Raw genomic sequence first — 12948 nt, forward strand, 5'->3', positions numbered from 1 at the left:
GCTTCAGCCAAGAAGTTGTTTGTTGCCCGATGACTGAACTTCAGGGTGTGTTTCTTCCCTTCCACCCCGACTCATCCGTCTCCCACCTCATGGCTTTGCAACTAGCTGGTCTGCCTGCTCTTCGTCTCTGTCGCTCCTCTCCTCTCTGACTCTCATATTAGACACTTACTTCTAGACCTAATTCAGTTCTCTGTTCCTCTGAATTAGTCCCAGATTATCCCCTTTCACCATTTTTTAATTTTACACTTTATTGATTGATATTTTCAGGGGTTTTTTTTTTTTGTTTGTTTTTTTAGAGAGAGAGCACACAAGTGGGGGAGAGGTGCAGAGGGAGAGAAAGAAAATGTCAAGCAGACTCCATGCTCAGCATGGAGTGCTCATGCATGGCTTGATCCCACAACCATGAGATCATGACCTGAGCTGAAATCAAGAGTTGGACACTCAACTGACTAAGCCACCCAGGCACCTCTGCCTTTCACCATTTTGTTTGGGAAGCCCAACAAATTAATTCACTACCCATACATAAATTTTTATTTTCTGTGGGTTTTTTTGGAAACCATTCTTTTTTTAATGTGTATTTATTTTTGAGAGAGAGAGAGAGCGAGCATGTGAGCCAGGGAGGGGCAGAGAGAGGGAGACAGAGGATTCAAAGTAGGCTCCATGCTGACAGCACATAACCTGATGTGAAGCTTGAACTCAGAAACCGTGAGATAGTGACCTGAAGTCAGATGCTTAACTGACTGAGCCACTCAGGGACCCCCTGTGTTTTTTAATTAAAATATTTAGAAGCGCTAGGTGTGGAACCTGCTTAAGATTCTGTCCCTCCCTCTGCCCCTCCTCTGCTTGCCCTCTCTCTCTCTCAAAAAAAAAAAAAAAGAAAATATTTAAATTTATTTCATTCTAAGTTTTTAGGAGATACTGGATTAAAATTATGGTTCTGATCTGTTTCAAAAGCAGAAGTTAGACACAAAAGCTAGATTAATGCCTTTTGTAAAGGAAATTATGAAATCCATGGGTCACTACTATTTCTGCTGTTCCCATTTAGAGCTAAGGAGGTTCTTGTAAAGCTGCCTAGACAGTTAAGTTTGGGGGGGTGAGAACTGTTACTCCCTTCCCCCTCCCCCATAAATGTATGTAGGCATGAGTGTCACCTTTGCTCTGGGAGAGGGTAGCTTCTGGAACACTTACTGACATAGAGCAATACAGACCACAAAAGAGGGGAAGGCCCACTAGAGCACATTAATGGAAGTAGATTATTTTTTAGATAATCAAAATGTGAATATGTCAAGTTTGGTGTTCATTGAAGTTTTATTATACAAGTGATAAATTCATAAACAGTAAATGAAATTGTGACTTGGGAGATAAGATGGTGAGGTTGGGTCTTAACAAATCAGTTTGTCTTTCTTGGATACAGTGGAAATTTGACCCGACCCCAAAAGTAAGGGGAAGTTAAGTAGTTCCTGATCTCGTCTTTGCACGGTTGGTTGACCTACGTAAGAGGAGCCTATCTTTCTCATGGTATCAGTTGCCTGCTGTGTCTTGTCACAGTTTGAAAGTAGATCATGCCAAGTTCTTATCAACACTGAGCATCCCATGGGTGAGCCCTGTCACTACCCTCTGAGTACCTCTAGTCAAGGCTGGTACAGTTTGGTGCAGCAGTATTCATTTTGAACCTTAATGGTAGAACAGAGAGATAAAATCCTTTGCCAGCAGGTCTCATTCCTGTAAGTGTTGAAATGGTTTCTTCCTTGATTTAGCCTAGGGAATTGCATCATTGTTCAACAACTTCTAGCTTTTTGCTAGAGTCCGGTAAATGCATGTTAATGTGGTGTTTGTTTTCCCCACAAAATAAGGACCATTGTGTCATGTGGGCACAGAGTTGAGTCAAGAAATAGTTGTGACCCTGAACCTGCCACTGTGATTTCAGGTCCAACCTCCAGTTCTAAGCACTGACTAGCTAATTGGTAAGACATGGAACAGCAAGACCCGAAATAATCATAATTAGCTTTGAAATCTAAGAGTTTTGAAAGTGCTCCAGCTTTTACTGCATCAAGTTGTCCTTCACCATCTGGGGCTGTAAAACACACACACACACACACACACACACACACACACACACACACACACACACACACGCCTACACCTGTACACACCCCTTTATCCTGCCTGGGATGGTATAGTAAAGTATGCAGGTGGGTTCCTGAGCATCTTCAAGTTCCAGCCAACAAATGTCAGTTGTTTCAACCTGCCCCTGCAGATTCTGGGTCCCCAGCAAAAGGCCTTCAGTCTAGCATTGTAACCTCAACATCTTCATTCATCCTCAGCACGCCTTGCACCTGCTCTTGGGCCCTTCCTGCTGGAGACCACTCTCTAACACCCTTCCACCTGCTTTTGACTAAGGACACACTAATGCTTGGTGCAGGTTTCCCTGTTTTGCCAAGTCAATCCAGCTTGACTCAACTTTGTTTTCCACCTGCTCATCAAGGAGACAAGCATGCAGTGGAGCCCCTTGGGACAAATGTCTCTTCTTCAGACCCTTCCAGGCTGCCCTTTTAGGAAGGCATCCATGCAGCTTTCTCCCCACTTCATTCCTGACTTCCAGTGTGCATTTCAGCCCCTGTTGCTGCCGCCCCTTCCGGAGTTTTTTTCACTTCTTTCTCAAGTCCCTTTTCTTTTTTTCTTTTTGTTTCTCCTGTCTCTGTGTGTGTCTGTGCACAGTGTGTGTTTACTGTCACAAAGGCACATTTTCAGACCCCTACTCCTGTGGTGACGGACACTCTGAGGGTCCCCATGGCAGGACTGGCCTTTTCCCATCAAGTGAGTCCATACTGGGAGAAGGGGATATAATCAGATGGCATCTTTTTATTTGAAAAAATTTTTAATGTGTATTTATTTTTGATAGAGTGAGCGCGAGCGGGGGAGGGATAGAGAGAGAGAGGGAGACACAGAATCTGAAGCAGGCTCCAGGCTCTGAGCTGTCAGCACAGAGCCTGACACGGGGCCTGAACTCACAAATCGTGAGATCATGACCTGAGCCAACGTCGGATGCTTAACCGACTGAGCCACCCAGGTGCCTCGGCATCTTTTTATTTAAAAATTATAAATAAAGTACAGGGTATAGTTATGTAAAAGTCCCCAAGTGTTCTGGGGGTTATTTGAGGCTTGGTAATTGATTCTTAACAGGACGCAGCCATAGCACAGCAGCCCAAAATAGGATTTCTCGTTTGCCCATCCTCTGCCATTGATGTAAAAAATACATGGAGTTATTTATATCTTATTTCCAAATAAACAATCCAAGAGTGTCATTCTTTCTTTTTCAATATAAATAGGAACCCTCCCATTCCGAGGGGTGATAGAGGGTGTGATTAGAGAAGATGCCTTCTGTTTCAAAGGGACCTCAAGGACAAAGGAGAAAATAGAATGACCTGGGAGAAACCAATGACTGGCTGCAGGTTCTGCCTGGGCTCATATTCCACAATCTGCTGGGCCAGAAACCTACTAAACAGCTGAGTCCCTGGGAAAAGGGAGCAGGGAACTCATTTGAGGCCTTTGAAAGGCTGCAGGCCCGGGAATCTCAATCCCACTGCAAACAAGTCTGTTTTCTTAGCTAAAAAGTGATGGCCTGGTCTATCTTTAACCCTTATGTCAGGCCCCCTGCACTGTGAGGATGTGGGCTGGGATCTATTCCTTACTTCTCCACGATCTTCATCATTAGTCATACTCTAGGATTGCCTCGTTTTTCCTCCTCCTTTCCTCTGCCCCTCTTTGTTTTTTCTCTTGCTTAGCTCTCAAGCTCTCGCCTTTCCTATCAGCCTGCTGCCCTGGGCGTTGGATCAGCTGACCTGGCTTACCCAGTAGTGTTTGCTGCTGGCTTAAACGCCACACACCCTCACCAGGTATTTTTCAAGATGGGGAAGACCCTGAGGGTTCCTGTGCTACCTCCCCTGCCCTGAGGCAGTTGAGGGGCCTCTTGAGACCCCAGTGTTATTCTAAGTGCTCTGAAGCAAAGCTCGTCTGTAACTTTAGAGGACCAGAGGTGACTCCAAGACGAAGGGCCTCCGAGAGTTCCGAAAGGAAAGAAGGGCTTCTAGTGTTTTCTCCCTCTCTTTCCTTTCCTCTGTACTCCTTACCATGCATGTCTCCCCTTAGCGGAGTCCCAGAGAGGACACAGATCCAAGGTTTCCTGCCCACTTGGTGGCAGCATTGGTGGTGGAAAAGCTCAAAAGCAGCTACCATGATGCTAGGACTGGATCCCCTTCTGCCTGACACTGCCATTATTCGCTGTATTTTTCCATTTCCCCCCAAAGCTCATGGTTCCTGGGAAGGAAGGTGGGGTACCCCTCGCTCCCAACCAGCCTGCACACGGTGCTCAGGCCGACCAGGAGAGATTGGCGACCTACACCCCTTCTGATGGGGCCCGCTGTGCTGCCACACCTTCCAGCAGGTGGGTTCACGTGTTGATTGCTCTGGTCAGCAGGGGCCCATCCCCCCAACACACGTGCTTATCCGTTGTCAGTAAAGAGTAGCTTTCACCATTGCCTCGGGCTTGACATTTATGCCCCAAATGTGGAACTCTTAAAGTTCTCAACATATTGCAGCTGGTATGTAAGGAAGCTGCCCTGGGTTTGCTGTTACAGCCAACAACAGGGGCCTAGTTCTTAGCACCTTCATCCACTGAAGGGACCTTTCAGATAGGTTTTTTATTTTACCCCAAGATTTATTCCCTTGGGGTCCACCTTCAGTGTTTCCTGAGGACCAGAGCAGGGTGTTTGCTATAATCCTGACGTTTGGGGCCATACTGTATCTATGGTGGTAGTTAGGATTGATTTTTTTTTTTTTTTTTTTTTTCTGTCTGCTATGTTAGTATCTCCTGGAGATTCTTTAGAAATAACTGCTTTCCTCATTAAAATTTCTTAAAATGTTTGTCTTTTCTGATCACAGAAGTGATTAATTCTGTAGATTTCAAATTAAGGAGACATTGGTTAGGTAGAACATGAAAGTTTTCATGATCCCACTCTGCACAAATCACCACTGTTACTGCTCTTTCAAAGATGAGAGGATCTCAGAGGGTTAAGTAATTTGCCAAAGAACACTTAGCTCACAAAATGGCTGGGCGCAAGCTGAGCTCCTTGTTCCTACACTCCGAGCTCTCCCATGGGAAGATGAGGCTGTCCTGCCCTGCCCTCCCTTGACCACAAGGCCCCAGAGATGATGATGTGGATTGCCCCACTGCATCCTAAATGAACTTTGGGATAATAGAAAAAAAATTTTGTTCATTCCCACAGTGGAGCAGTGGGAGGGAAATTATTTGAGAAGATATTTTTGTGCCACCATCAGGAAAAATACTTTCATTCCTGGTTTCCCAAACTTCCATCCTTTTATCCCTCCCCCTGTCAGATAATCAAAGGAAGATCCTGGTAGTCATTTTACACTCTAGTTTTCTGAGCCTTGACTCCTGGGGCATGTCTGGGATAGCTAGAGATAGAGGAACCTATCTCTGTAAGGTGAGGGGTTCTTAATGTTGGTCATCAAAGCTCAGGCCTTTCCTCTGTTCTGGTCTTCCTTGCTGGCTGGTGTCCAAGAGTCTGCTTAGACTGCACAGTTCTCCTCCCCACCTTGAGCTCCTTGCCATTTCCCATGTTGGTGGGCCAGTGGCCGGTCCTATGCTGGACGGTGGGTTTATGGGGAGCCAAGTAGGCTCTGCTGTGCCAGAGTAACAACACTATCTTTTCTTCTCCAGCGAGGATACTGAAACTGTATCAAACAGCAGTGAGGGCCGGGCTTCCCCCCATGATGTCTTGGAAACCATCTTTGTCCGAAAAGTGGGGGCTTTTGTCAACAAGCCCATCAACCAGGTGATTTTTCTGACACTGCCACCTGTGAGAATGTCTGAGCTCTTAGGGGCAGGGCTCTTAACCTGGGGTCTGTGTGACCCCTAAAATTGTGTGTGTGTGTGTGTGTGTGAATTTTTTGTGAAGAGGGTTAATAACCTGTGACACCCCTCCAGAGAAGTTCAGAGCTGTTGTTCTGTGATCTTTTAAGCCTCCCAAAGGAGAAGGAGACTAGGCACCATTTGGTATAGACACATTGCACTGAAGTGTCAGTGCCTCAGCCTTACTCAAAATAGGAAGTTCCACCCCAGCTCTGCCAGTGCACAACCGTTGGTTGTTACTGAGTCACTGTGGGTCAGGCTTTCAAAGTTGCTTCCCGGGGTCTTGGGGAATCCTACCCCTGTTTGTGCTGTGGGCGTATGGTGGGAGGTGGAGGAGATTTGGGGATCTCCGACAGGAACCTGAGATCAGCATGGTCAGCGTGGGTGTGCTAATCTACTGAACGTGCAGGCTTCTGGCCACCTCTGAGGAAGCCTGTAGGCTGGGGCAGGGATGGACAGTAACGTTTCTGTCTCTTCAGGTGACCCTGACCAGTTTGGACATACCCTTTGCCATGTTTGCTCCCAAGAATTTGGAGTTGGAGGATGCCGATCCCATGGTAAGTCCCCCTTTGATGGTAAGATGGTGTTGTGCTTATCATCTTCCTGGGTGAGTTACTGTTCCTCCACAGACCATCAGCCAGCCATGCTCTTGGTCTTAACACATTTTCAGCCATTGTTGGGTCTCTTACAAAACCCTTGATTATTAACAACAACTTGCACCTGTGCATGGAACCAGCCCCTACCTCCACCTTATTCTGAAACAGGTGAATCCTCCAGATTCCCCAGAGACTGAATCTCCTCTCCAGGGCAGCCTGCACTCTGATGGCTCCAGTGGGGGTAGCAGTGGCAATACCCACGATGACTTTGTTATGATCGACTTCGTAAGTTACCATCACCTTTCTTGACCTTTGCTGCCATAGGGTAGATAAACCTAGAAGCATCCAGGGCCCTTGGACAGGACATCCTTCACAGGGATCAGATGGCCTGGTATAGACAGTGGGGATGGGACAGGTGGGCACTTGGCTGTGCAGTTCAAATGGGGAACCTGCCCTCATATCCTGCTTGGGGACACATTTGAAGGTCCATGAACAAGAAGGCGTTTTGTGCCATGTTATTGGTTGGAATTCAACTCTAAATGGGGATTTGCCAGGCGTATCCCTGTAGGTCCTATTCCTGCCTGATTAGATGGCCTTTTGCTAAGGAAAGGAATTTAAGGGAAGGGGACATAAACCTTCCCAGGGGAGAGGGGTGTTATCACCAGAGGTAGGTTTCAGCTGCCCAGAAGAGAAGGGTATAACGATTCCTCTTCCAAAGATGAGCCTGGAGGAATCCTTTCTTTGATGATTACTGGAAGGGAAGAGGGTCATTCATAGCTTCTCTCCCCTGATTTTCCTTTGTGATCTAAGACAAGCTAAACTGAGTCTGTCTTGTTTTCGAAGAAACCGGCTTTTTCTAAAGATGACATTCTTCCGATGGATTTGGGGACCTTCTATCGTGAATTTCAAAATCCCCCTCAGCTGAGCAGCCTCTCCATAGATATCGGGGCACAGTCCATGGCTGAAGACTTGGTATGAAAACTCCTTCCCCTGCCGTACCTCATCCTCTGACCTCGTCTCCTCTTTTGATGGCCATTCCTGCTCCAAAAGCCTAGAAGTTTCTTCGTGTTACTCCCCCCACTCCCACACCTCCCATCCTCCATGTAACAGGAAAGAGACACTTTAGATCATTATGTTCTGTTGATCACACTCGAGATTTGCATTGTGTCTGGCAGTCATTATGTTGAACTTGCTTGCGCTGACTTCCTCCTCTTCTGTGCATGCGCAGCATTACTTACACATGCCTGCCGTTCGGTGCCTGATGTCTTCTGCTTGCTGCTGCCACTAAGCCACGCGGCTCCAGTAGCTCTTGCATTTGGCTGCTCAGTTTGTCAGGCAGAAGAAACGCAAGGTCCTGAGTATTGGTGTTCTTGCCCTTTCCTCGGAGAGCTCCTTCCTGACTCAGCTAGTGGTTCTTGTGTTTAGCCAGATGTCCTGATACTGGCTGTAATTACCACATCTCTGCTTTGTGTATTTCCTGTGTCCGAAGGGCAGAGGCATGCCTCGGTGCCCTACGCCACTGTTGCCAGTGGACTAGGGAGACCCCTGGCCCCTGACGCCTCCACCGAGCCTGACTCCACTGAGTCACTGGGATGTCGCTGGAGGGTCTTAGTCTTGTTGCAAGAAAAGAATTCAAAGATGGACCAGACACAGTGGTTGAGCAGTGTAAGTGAAGAATTTATTGGAGGACACTCTCCAGATGTGAGAATGAGCGAGTTCAAAGGAGAGCTGTGCACTCCAGGGTTTGGGTTTCTAGCTTTTTTTTTTTTTTTTTAAAGTAGGCTTCAGGCCCAGTGCAGAGCCCAACACAGAGCTTGAACTCATTCCCTGGAGATCAAGACCTGAGCTGAGATCAAGAGTCAGATGTTTAACCACCTGAGTCACCCAGGCACCTCTGAGTCTCTAATCTTACAGCTGTTAACCAGGGATGGAATATTTATTACTTGGAAAGAGGATGTCTTTGGGAGCAGGATTTCATACCTTTTCTCCCTTGGCCAGGGACTCTGGCCTTCTTTGTATTTGGCCTGTCTGGTTTGACCTGGCTTCTTGTGACTGTTTTTGGAATGCTGCCAGCCAGGATAGGCCTCTGACTCTCCCTCTAGCTGTCTCTCACTCTCCCTTTGCTGGTCTCCAGGTTTCCTGTTAAAACCTAACTAGCCACTTACTGTAATGCCACAAGATGTCAGGGTCCCTCTGCCTGAGGTGGGAATGTGTTGTGTTGACAGCAGCAAGCCCGACGAGGGTCTCAAACTCACGAACCGTGAGAGCGTGACCTGAGCCAAAGTTAGACGCTTAACCAACTGAGCCACCCAGGCGCTCCTAATGTTAAGCTTTTAACCGCACCTCATGCCTGCCAGGAAATCTCCTGTCTGTGATGATTCCGATCTTCAGATGCAAATTCATCAGTGGAGACAGAGCACCTGATTAGGGTCAAATTTTTATTAATACTTGATACTGGAGGGCAGTTAAACTTAACTCCTCAGGTTCTGTTTTCTTCTCCTGTTACTGTTTTCTCTCAACTCTCTAACTCACCCCTTCCTCAACTGATGTAAAGATACAGATTCCTAGGCCTCACCACAGACCTGCTGAGTCAGAATCTCTTGGGAGCCTGATTGGGACTACCTTGTTCATGTGCCCCCAGAGGATTCTGGTGCCCAGCTCAGGCCATGAAGAAACCTCTTGTAAGCTTCAATCTGTAGCATGCTAAGCCTACTGTTTTATTCTGGTGTTAGTCTAATCTGTGCCAAAGATACTTCACGTCTATTTCTCTGTGTCATCCTGTTGTTGGCATGGTCCTTTTCTAGCTCATTTAGTGTGTGGCCTGCTTGCATTCTCTAGACTGTTCTGCTAAAGCCCCTGACCCCCCACAAACCCTGCTGGACACAAGCCCTCTGTCCAGTGTCTGCCCCACTGTCCTGCATCTCCTGCTCTACCAGCCAGCACTGCTGAGCCGAGCTCTGTGCTGCACCCCTGTCTTCAGCTCAGGTGCCTGGGCTAGCTGCCTCTTCAAGACCCTACCTGAGTAAGCAGCTCTTCTCTCCCCTCCCGGTACAGGACTCACTACCAGAGAAGCTGGCTGTGCACGAGAAGAATGTCCGAGAATTTGATGCCTTTGTAGAAACTCTGCAGTAAAAGTTGGTGTCCTCAAGTACCAGCAGCATCCCCTTTTTGTGGTCCCAGGAGCCAGAGCCTCCCTCTCATCAGCTGCTCCCATCCCTCATCTTGCTCCAGGTGGAGGAAAGGCTGGTTTCCCCCACGGGGACCCAGAAGTCTCTGTTTTTGCACCTCCTGGAGACTCCATGGCGGCAGTCAAACCCAGTGATAGCATTTGAGAGGACTCACCCCCTGGTCTTGAAGATTGGAAGATGCTTTTTAACAAAAGGGCCCTCGGGGTCGTCTGCTTACACCGCCCATCAGCAACTGCTTCACAAAAGCTGTCATCCTGTTCTTCCTGCCCACCCCTTGCCCTGGGTCCACCCTGCAGCTGGCCCCTTGTCCACCTGCCGTTACTGTCAACCACTTGACATTCCAACTGGTGGCCCAGAGCCTGGTGTGGAGGCAGAAAGAAGAAGGAGACAGTACCGGGAGGAAGAAGGAAGGCCTCCTTCAGCCTCTTTTTTTCTTTTCTTTTTTTTTTTTTTTTTGGTCCTTTTTGGTTTGGTGTCTTCTTCTCTCCCTCTCTCCGCCCCTGTGCCTATACTTTTGGCAATATGACAGGCCTCCTGCCCAAGGTGGCGAGAACTCCAAAGTCAGCCATTCCCACCCTTGAGGGTTGTGCTAGCCCATCCCTCAGCAGAGGGTCGAGCAGCCCTGGTGGCTGCCTGTGCAGCTCCTCAGCTCCATGGAAACAAGAATCTTGCGTCTCCAGGATTCTGTCATTGGGAGTCACAGCAAAAGTTTTTTCTCTCCTTTTCCCCCCTGTTGCTGCTCCTTGGTTAAAAAACATGGTAAATATTTATTACTTTCAGAGAAATCAGATATTTTATAGAGAAAATATGTTTGAGGTTAGGATGTTTTCACTTGGGGAAGGTGGAGGGCCTCTTCCTGGAGTAGGGCCTCCTCCTGTGGAGGTTCCTCAGGTTCTGGGTTGCTGCTGTGAGGGTCTTACTTCCTATTTACACAAGGTGGGATCCAAGAATAGGACTGGCTGGGGGCGACAGAACCTCCCAGAATTGCTGCACTTGAACTGACGACAGGCTTTACCTTTGACTCCTACATATGCCTGGTGAGAGTCTTGAATCTCTCCCAGCTTCTGCAGAGTAACTGACTCCATTCTGGCAGCCCAGGAAATCTTGGGTGCTAAATGTGTACAACTCTGTGTGTACAACTCGCCAGAGTTGTACCATGCACATACAGTGCATTGTATGTGCCCCGCTTTGGCCACGGGGAAGGCTGGAGGGGCCCCTCCTTCTGGGGGCACTTGTTCCTGTTTCTCAGGGCTGGGTTATGGGCCTTTTCCTCCTTCCTCCTGGGCCTGGCCACCACCTTTCTTTAATCCCAGGGTCTGCACACCACCCTGAGGTTTCCTGGCTGGATTGGTTCCTTGTTGAGAAACCAAAGCTAGGCATATGATTGACTTAACCTTTTAGGTATCGTTACTTGAGTAAGTCAAGTGCCTAGCCTCACCCACCTACCATCTGTCCCTCTCCCAGCCTAACTGGCAGTCCTGGCCAAGGAAAACAAGGCCCACCCCTTTCCTCCTGGCCCACCTGGGCTATTCATTGGCAGCAGCTGTTCTGCAATGGAGCAGGTGGTCCTTAACTGCTTGTTAGTAAATGCATGTGACACTGGTCCCACCTACAAGACTGAGCTCTGAGGGCTGGAGTGGGCTCTGATGCCATCTCAGGCAGTTGGAGCCCTTCTGCCCCTGTTGCATGCATTCTGCTGCCACAAAGAAATGTTCCCAGCAGTGGTGTACAAATGGCCTTCCTATCTGGGCCAGTGTGCACCCATGGCCTGCTAAACCAATCCAGACTTACTCCCAAGGCCCCAGTGCTGAGAAGGGTGAAGCCCTGGTAATCTATTGATTGCCCATGCCCTCAGCCCCATCCTGCCACAGTATCTCAGCCACTGTCCTCCTCCTGAGGCTGAGCACTGAACGGCCTGTTAGCTATTTTCCTCTTTGGCTCCTAATTGTTGGCCTTTGCAGGCAGCAGCCTTTCCTTTAGGACCCCCATCAGTGAAAGGCCAGGGAGGCTGAGACCTGAGCTGAGCCTGGGAGGAGCAGAGCAACTGTCAAGGCTGGCCCTTGCCCCTCAGCCCCCTACAGTGACAGGGATGAGCCCTAGACTGACTCCTGCAGCACCCCCTGGGACAGGGCTGGGACCCGTCACTCATCTCCAGGTGACAAAGTCCCTCCCCCGCCTCCATCCCACCTTGTTTGGAAATATTGAGCTATAGTTTAAAATGTATTCAAGAAATTTCCAATAAATTTTTTCTGTACTTTACAGCCTCCTGTCCTACAAGTTTTGTAAAAAGATAACCCACCCCATCCCACTTCTGTGAGGATCCTGGTCCCTGACGGGCCCCCTCCATGGAAGTGGGGGAAGAGCAGTAGATATGAAGTGCAGAGTGGCTTTGGAGTCAGGCAGGCTGTTTTGTCTTGGGGCTTGGCCACCAAGCAGCTGTGCAACCTTGGGGCCAATCAGGAAACTGCTTGGAGTCTCATTTTCCTTGGCTGTACTGTTCCCATTTTGAGGGCTTATCTGTGAATAGTCAGTGAGGTAACGTGCATGAAGTTGACATGCATATGAAGTGTGGCCATGGCATCATCATCAGCTCTTTCTTGCCCCCTACACAGCCCAGCCCAGCCCTGCCTAGCACTCAGCCTGGAGGCTCAGAGTGAGAAACAGCTGGCAGGTCTCCGCCATGTTTCCAGTGGAAGCAGACAGGGAATGTGGGGCTTCCCAAGCTGCCTGGTATCTGTTTGCTGATCTAGGAGGAGTTGTGGCTGAGCAAACCAGACAGGGGAAGGGGTTGAATGAAATATAGGGAAGTCAAGGGCCTGTCAAGTTTGTTTAGCTGCTCCGATCTGACAGCTTGAGCGAGGCCTTGGTGTGGTCTCTAAGGAGCCATGACAAGTAGAAGAACCCCGCGGACATTATTCCTGCCTGGCTCCCTGTGTGCTTCTGTAGCACACATCTCAGCCCTGGTAAAGCTGGCTCCTGCCTCCTAACTTGTGACTGCACTGGGGGATGGGAGCTACAGGTAGAGCCAGTATCACAGAGGCAGAAATGGTTCTAGAAGCAAGGGACTAACTGCCTGACAGACCTAGGCAACTGTTGTGTGGGTTGCCTCCCTACACCCTTCAGGCTGAAGCCAGGGCAGTAAATGGTTAGAAAATTCTAAATTTAGCGCAAACCTATGGCTGAAAAGAATGAGGCTGCCCACTGCCATCGTTATGGGCCCTCGGAGCCCTAG

General features: G+C 48.6%; 1 protein-coding gene across 13 annotated transcripts in view; it reads left to right on the top strand.

Moving 5' to 3' along the window:
* Positions 1-11975, top strand: part of ATG13 (autophagy related 13) — a 54039-nt gene extending 42064 nt beyond the window's left edge. For 4 of the 13 annotated variants that reach the window (XM_045486732.1, XM_045486729.1, XM_045486730.1 and 1 more), the window contains 6 exons: positions 4308-4444; positions 5741-5855; positions 6412-6489; positions 6697-6813; positions 7372-7500; positions 9583-11975. In XM_045486732.1, coding sequence (XP_045342688.1) covers positions 4308-4444; positions 5741-5855; positions 6412-6489; positions 6697-6813; positions 7372-7500; positions 9583-9660 — 654 coding nt within the window. In that variant the 3' untranslated portion in view covers positions 9661-11975. Of the gene's footprint in view, positions 1-2718; positions 2818-3785; positions 3897-4307; positions 4445-5740; positions 5856-6411; positions 6490-6696; positions 6814-7371; positions 7501-9582 lie in introns of all 13 variants that reach the window. The other 9 variants (XM_045486723.1, XM_045486721.1, XM_045486724.1 and 6 more) reach the window with 6 other exon arrangements.
* The last annotated feature ends 973 nt before the right edge of the window (positions 11976-12948 follow it).

Source organism: Leopardus geoffroyi, chromosome D1 (assembly GCF_018350155.1).
Source record: "Leopardus geoffroyi isolate Oge1 chromosome D1, O.geoffroyi_Oge1_pat1.0, whole genome shotgun sequence".
NCBI lineage: Eukaryota > Metazoa > Chordata > Mammalia > Carnivora > Felidae > Leopardus > Leopardus geoffroyi.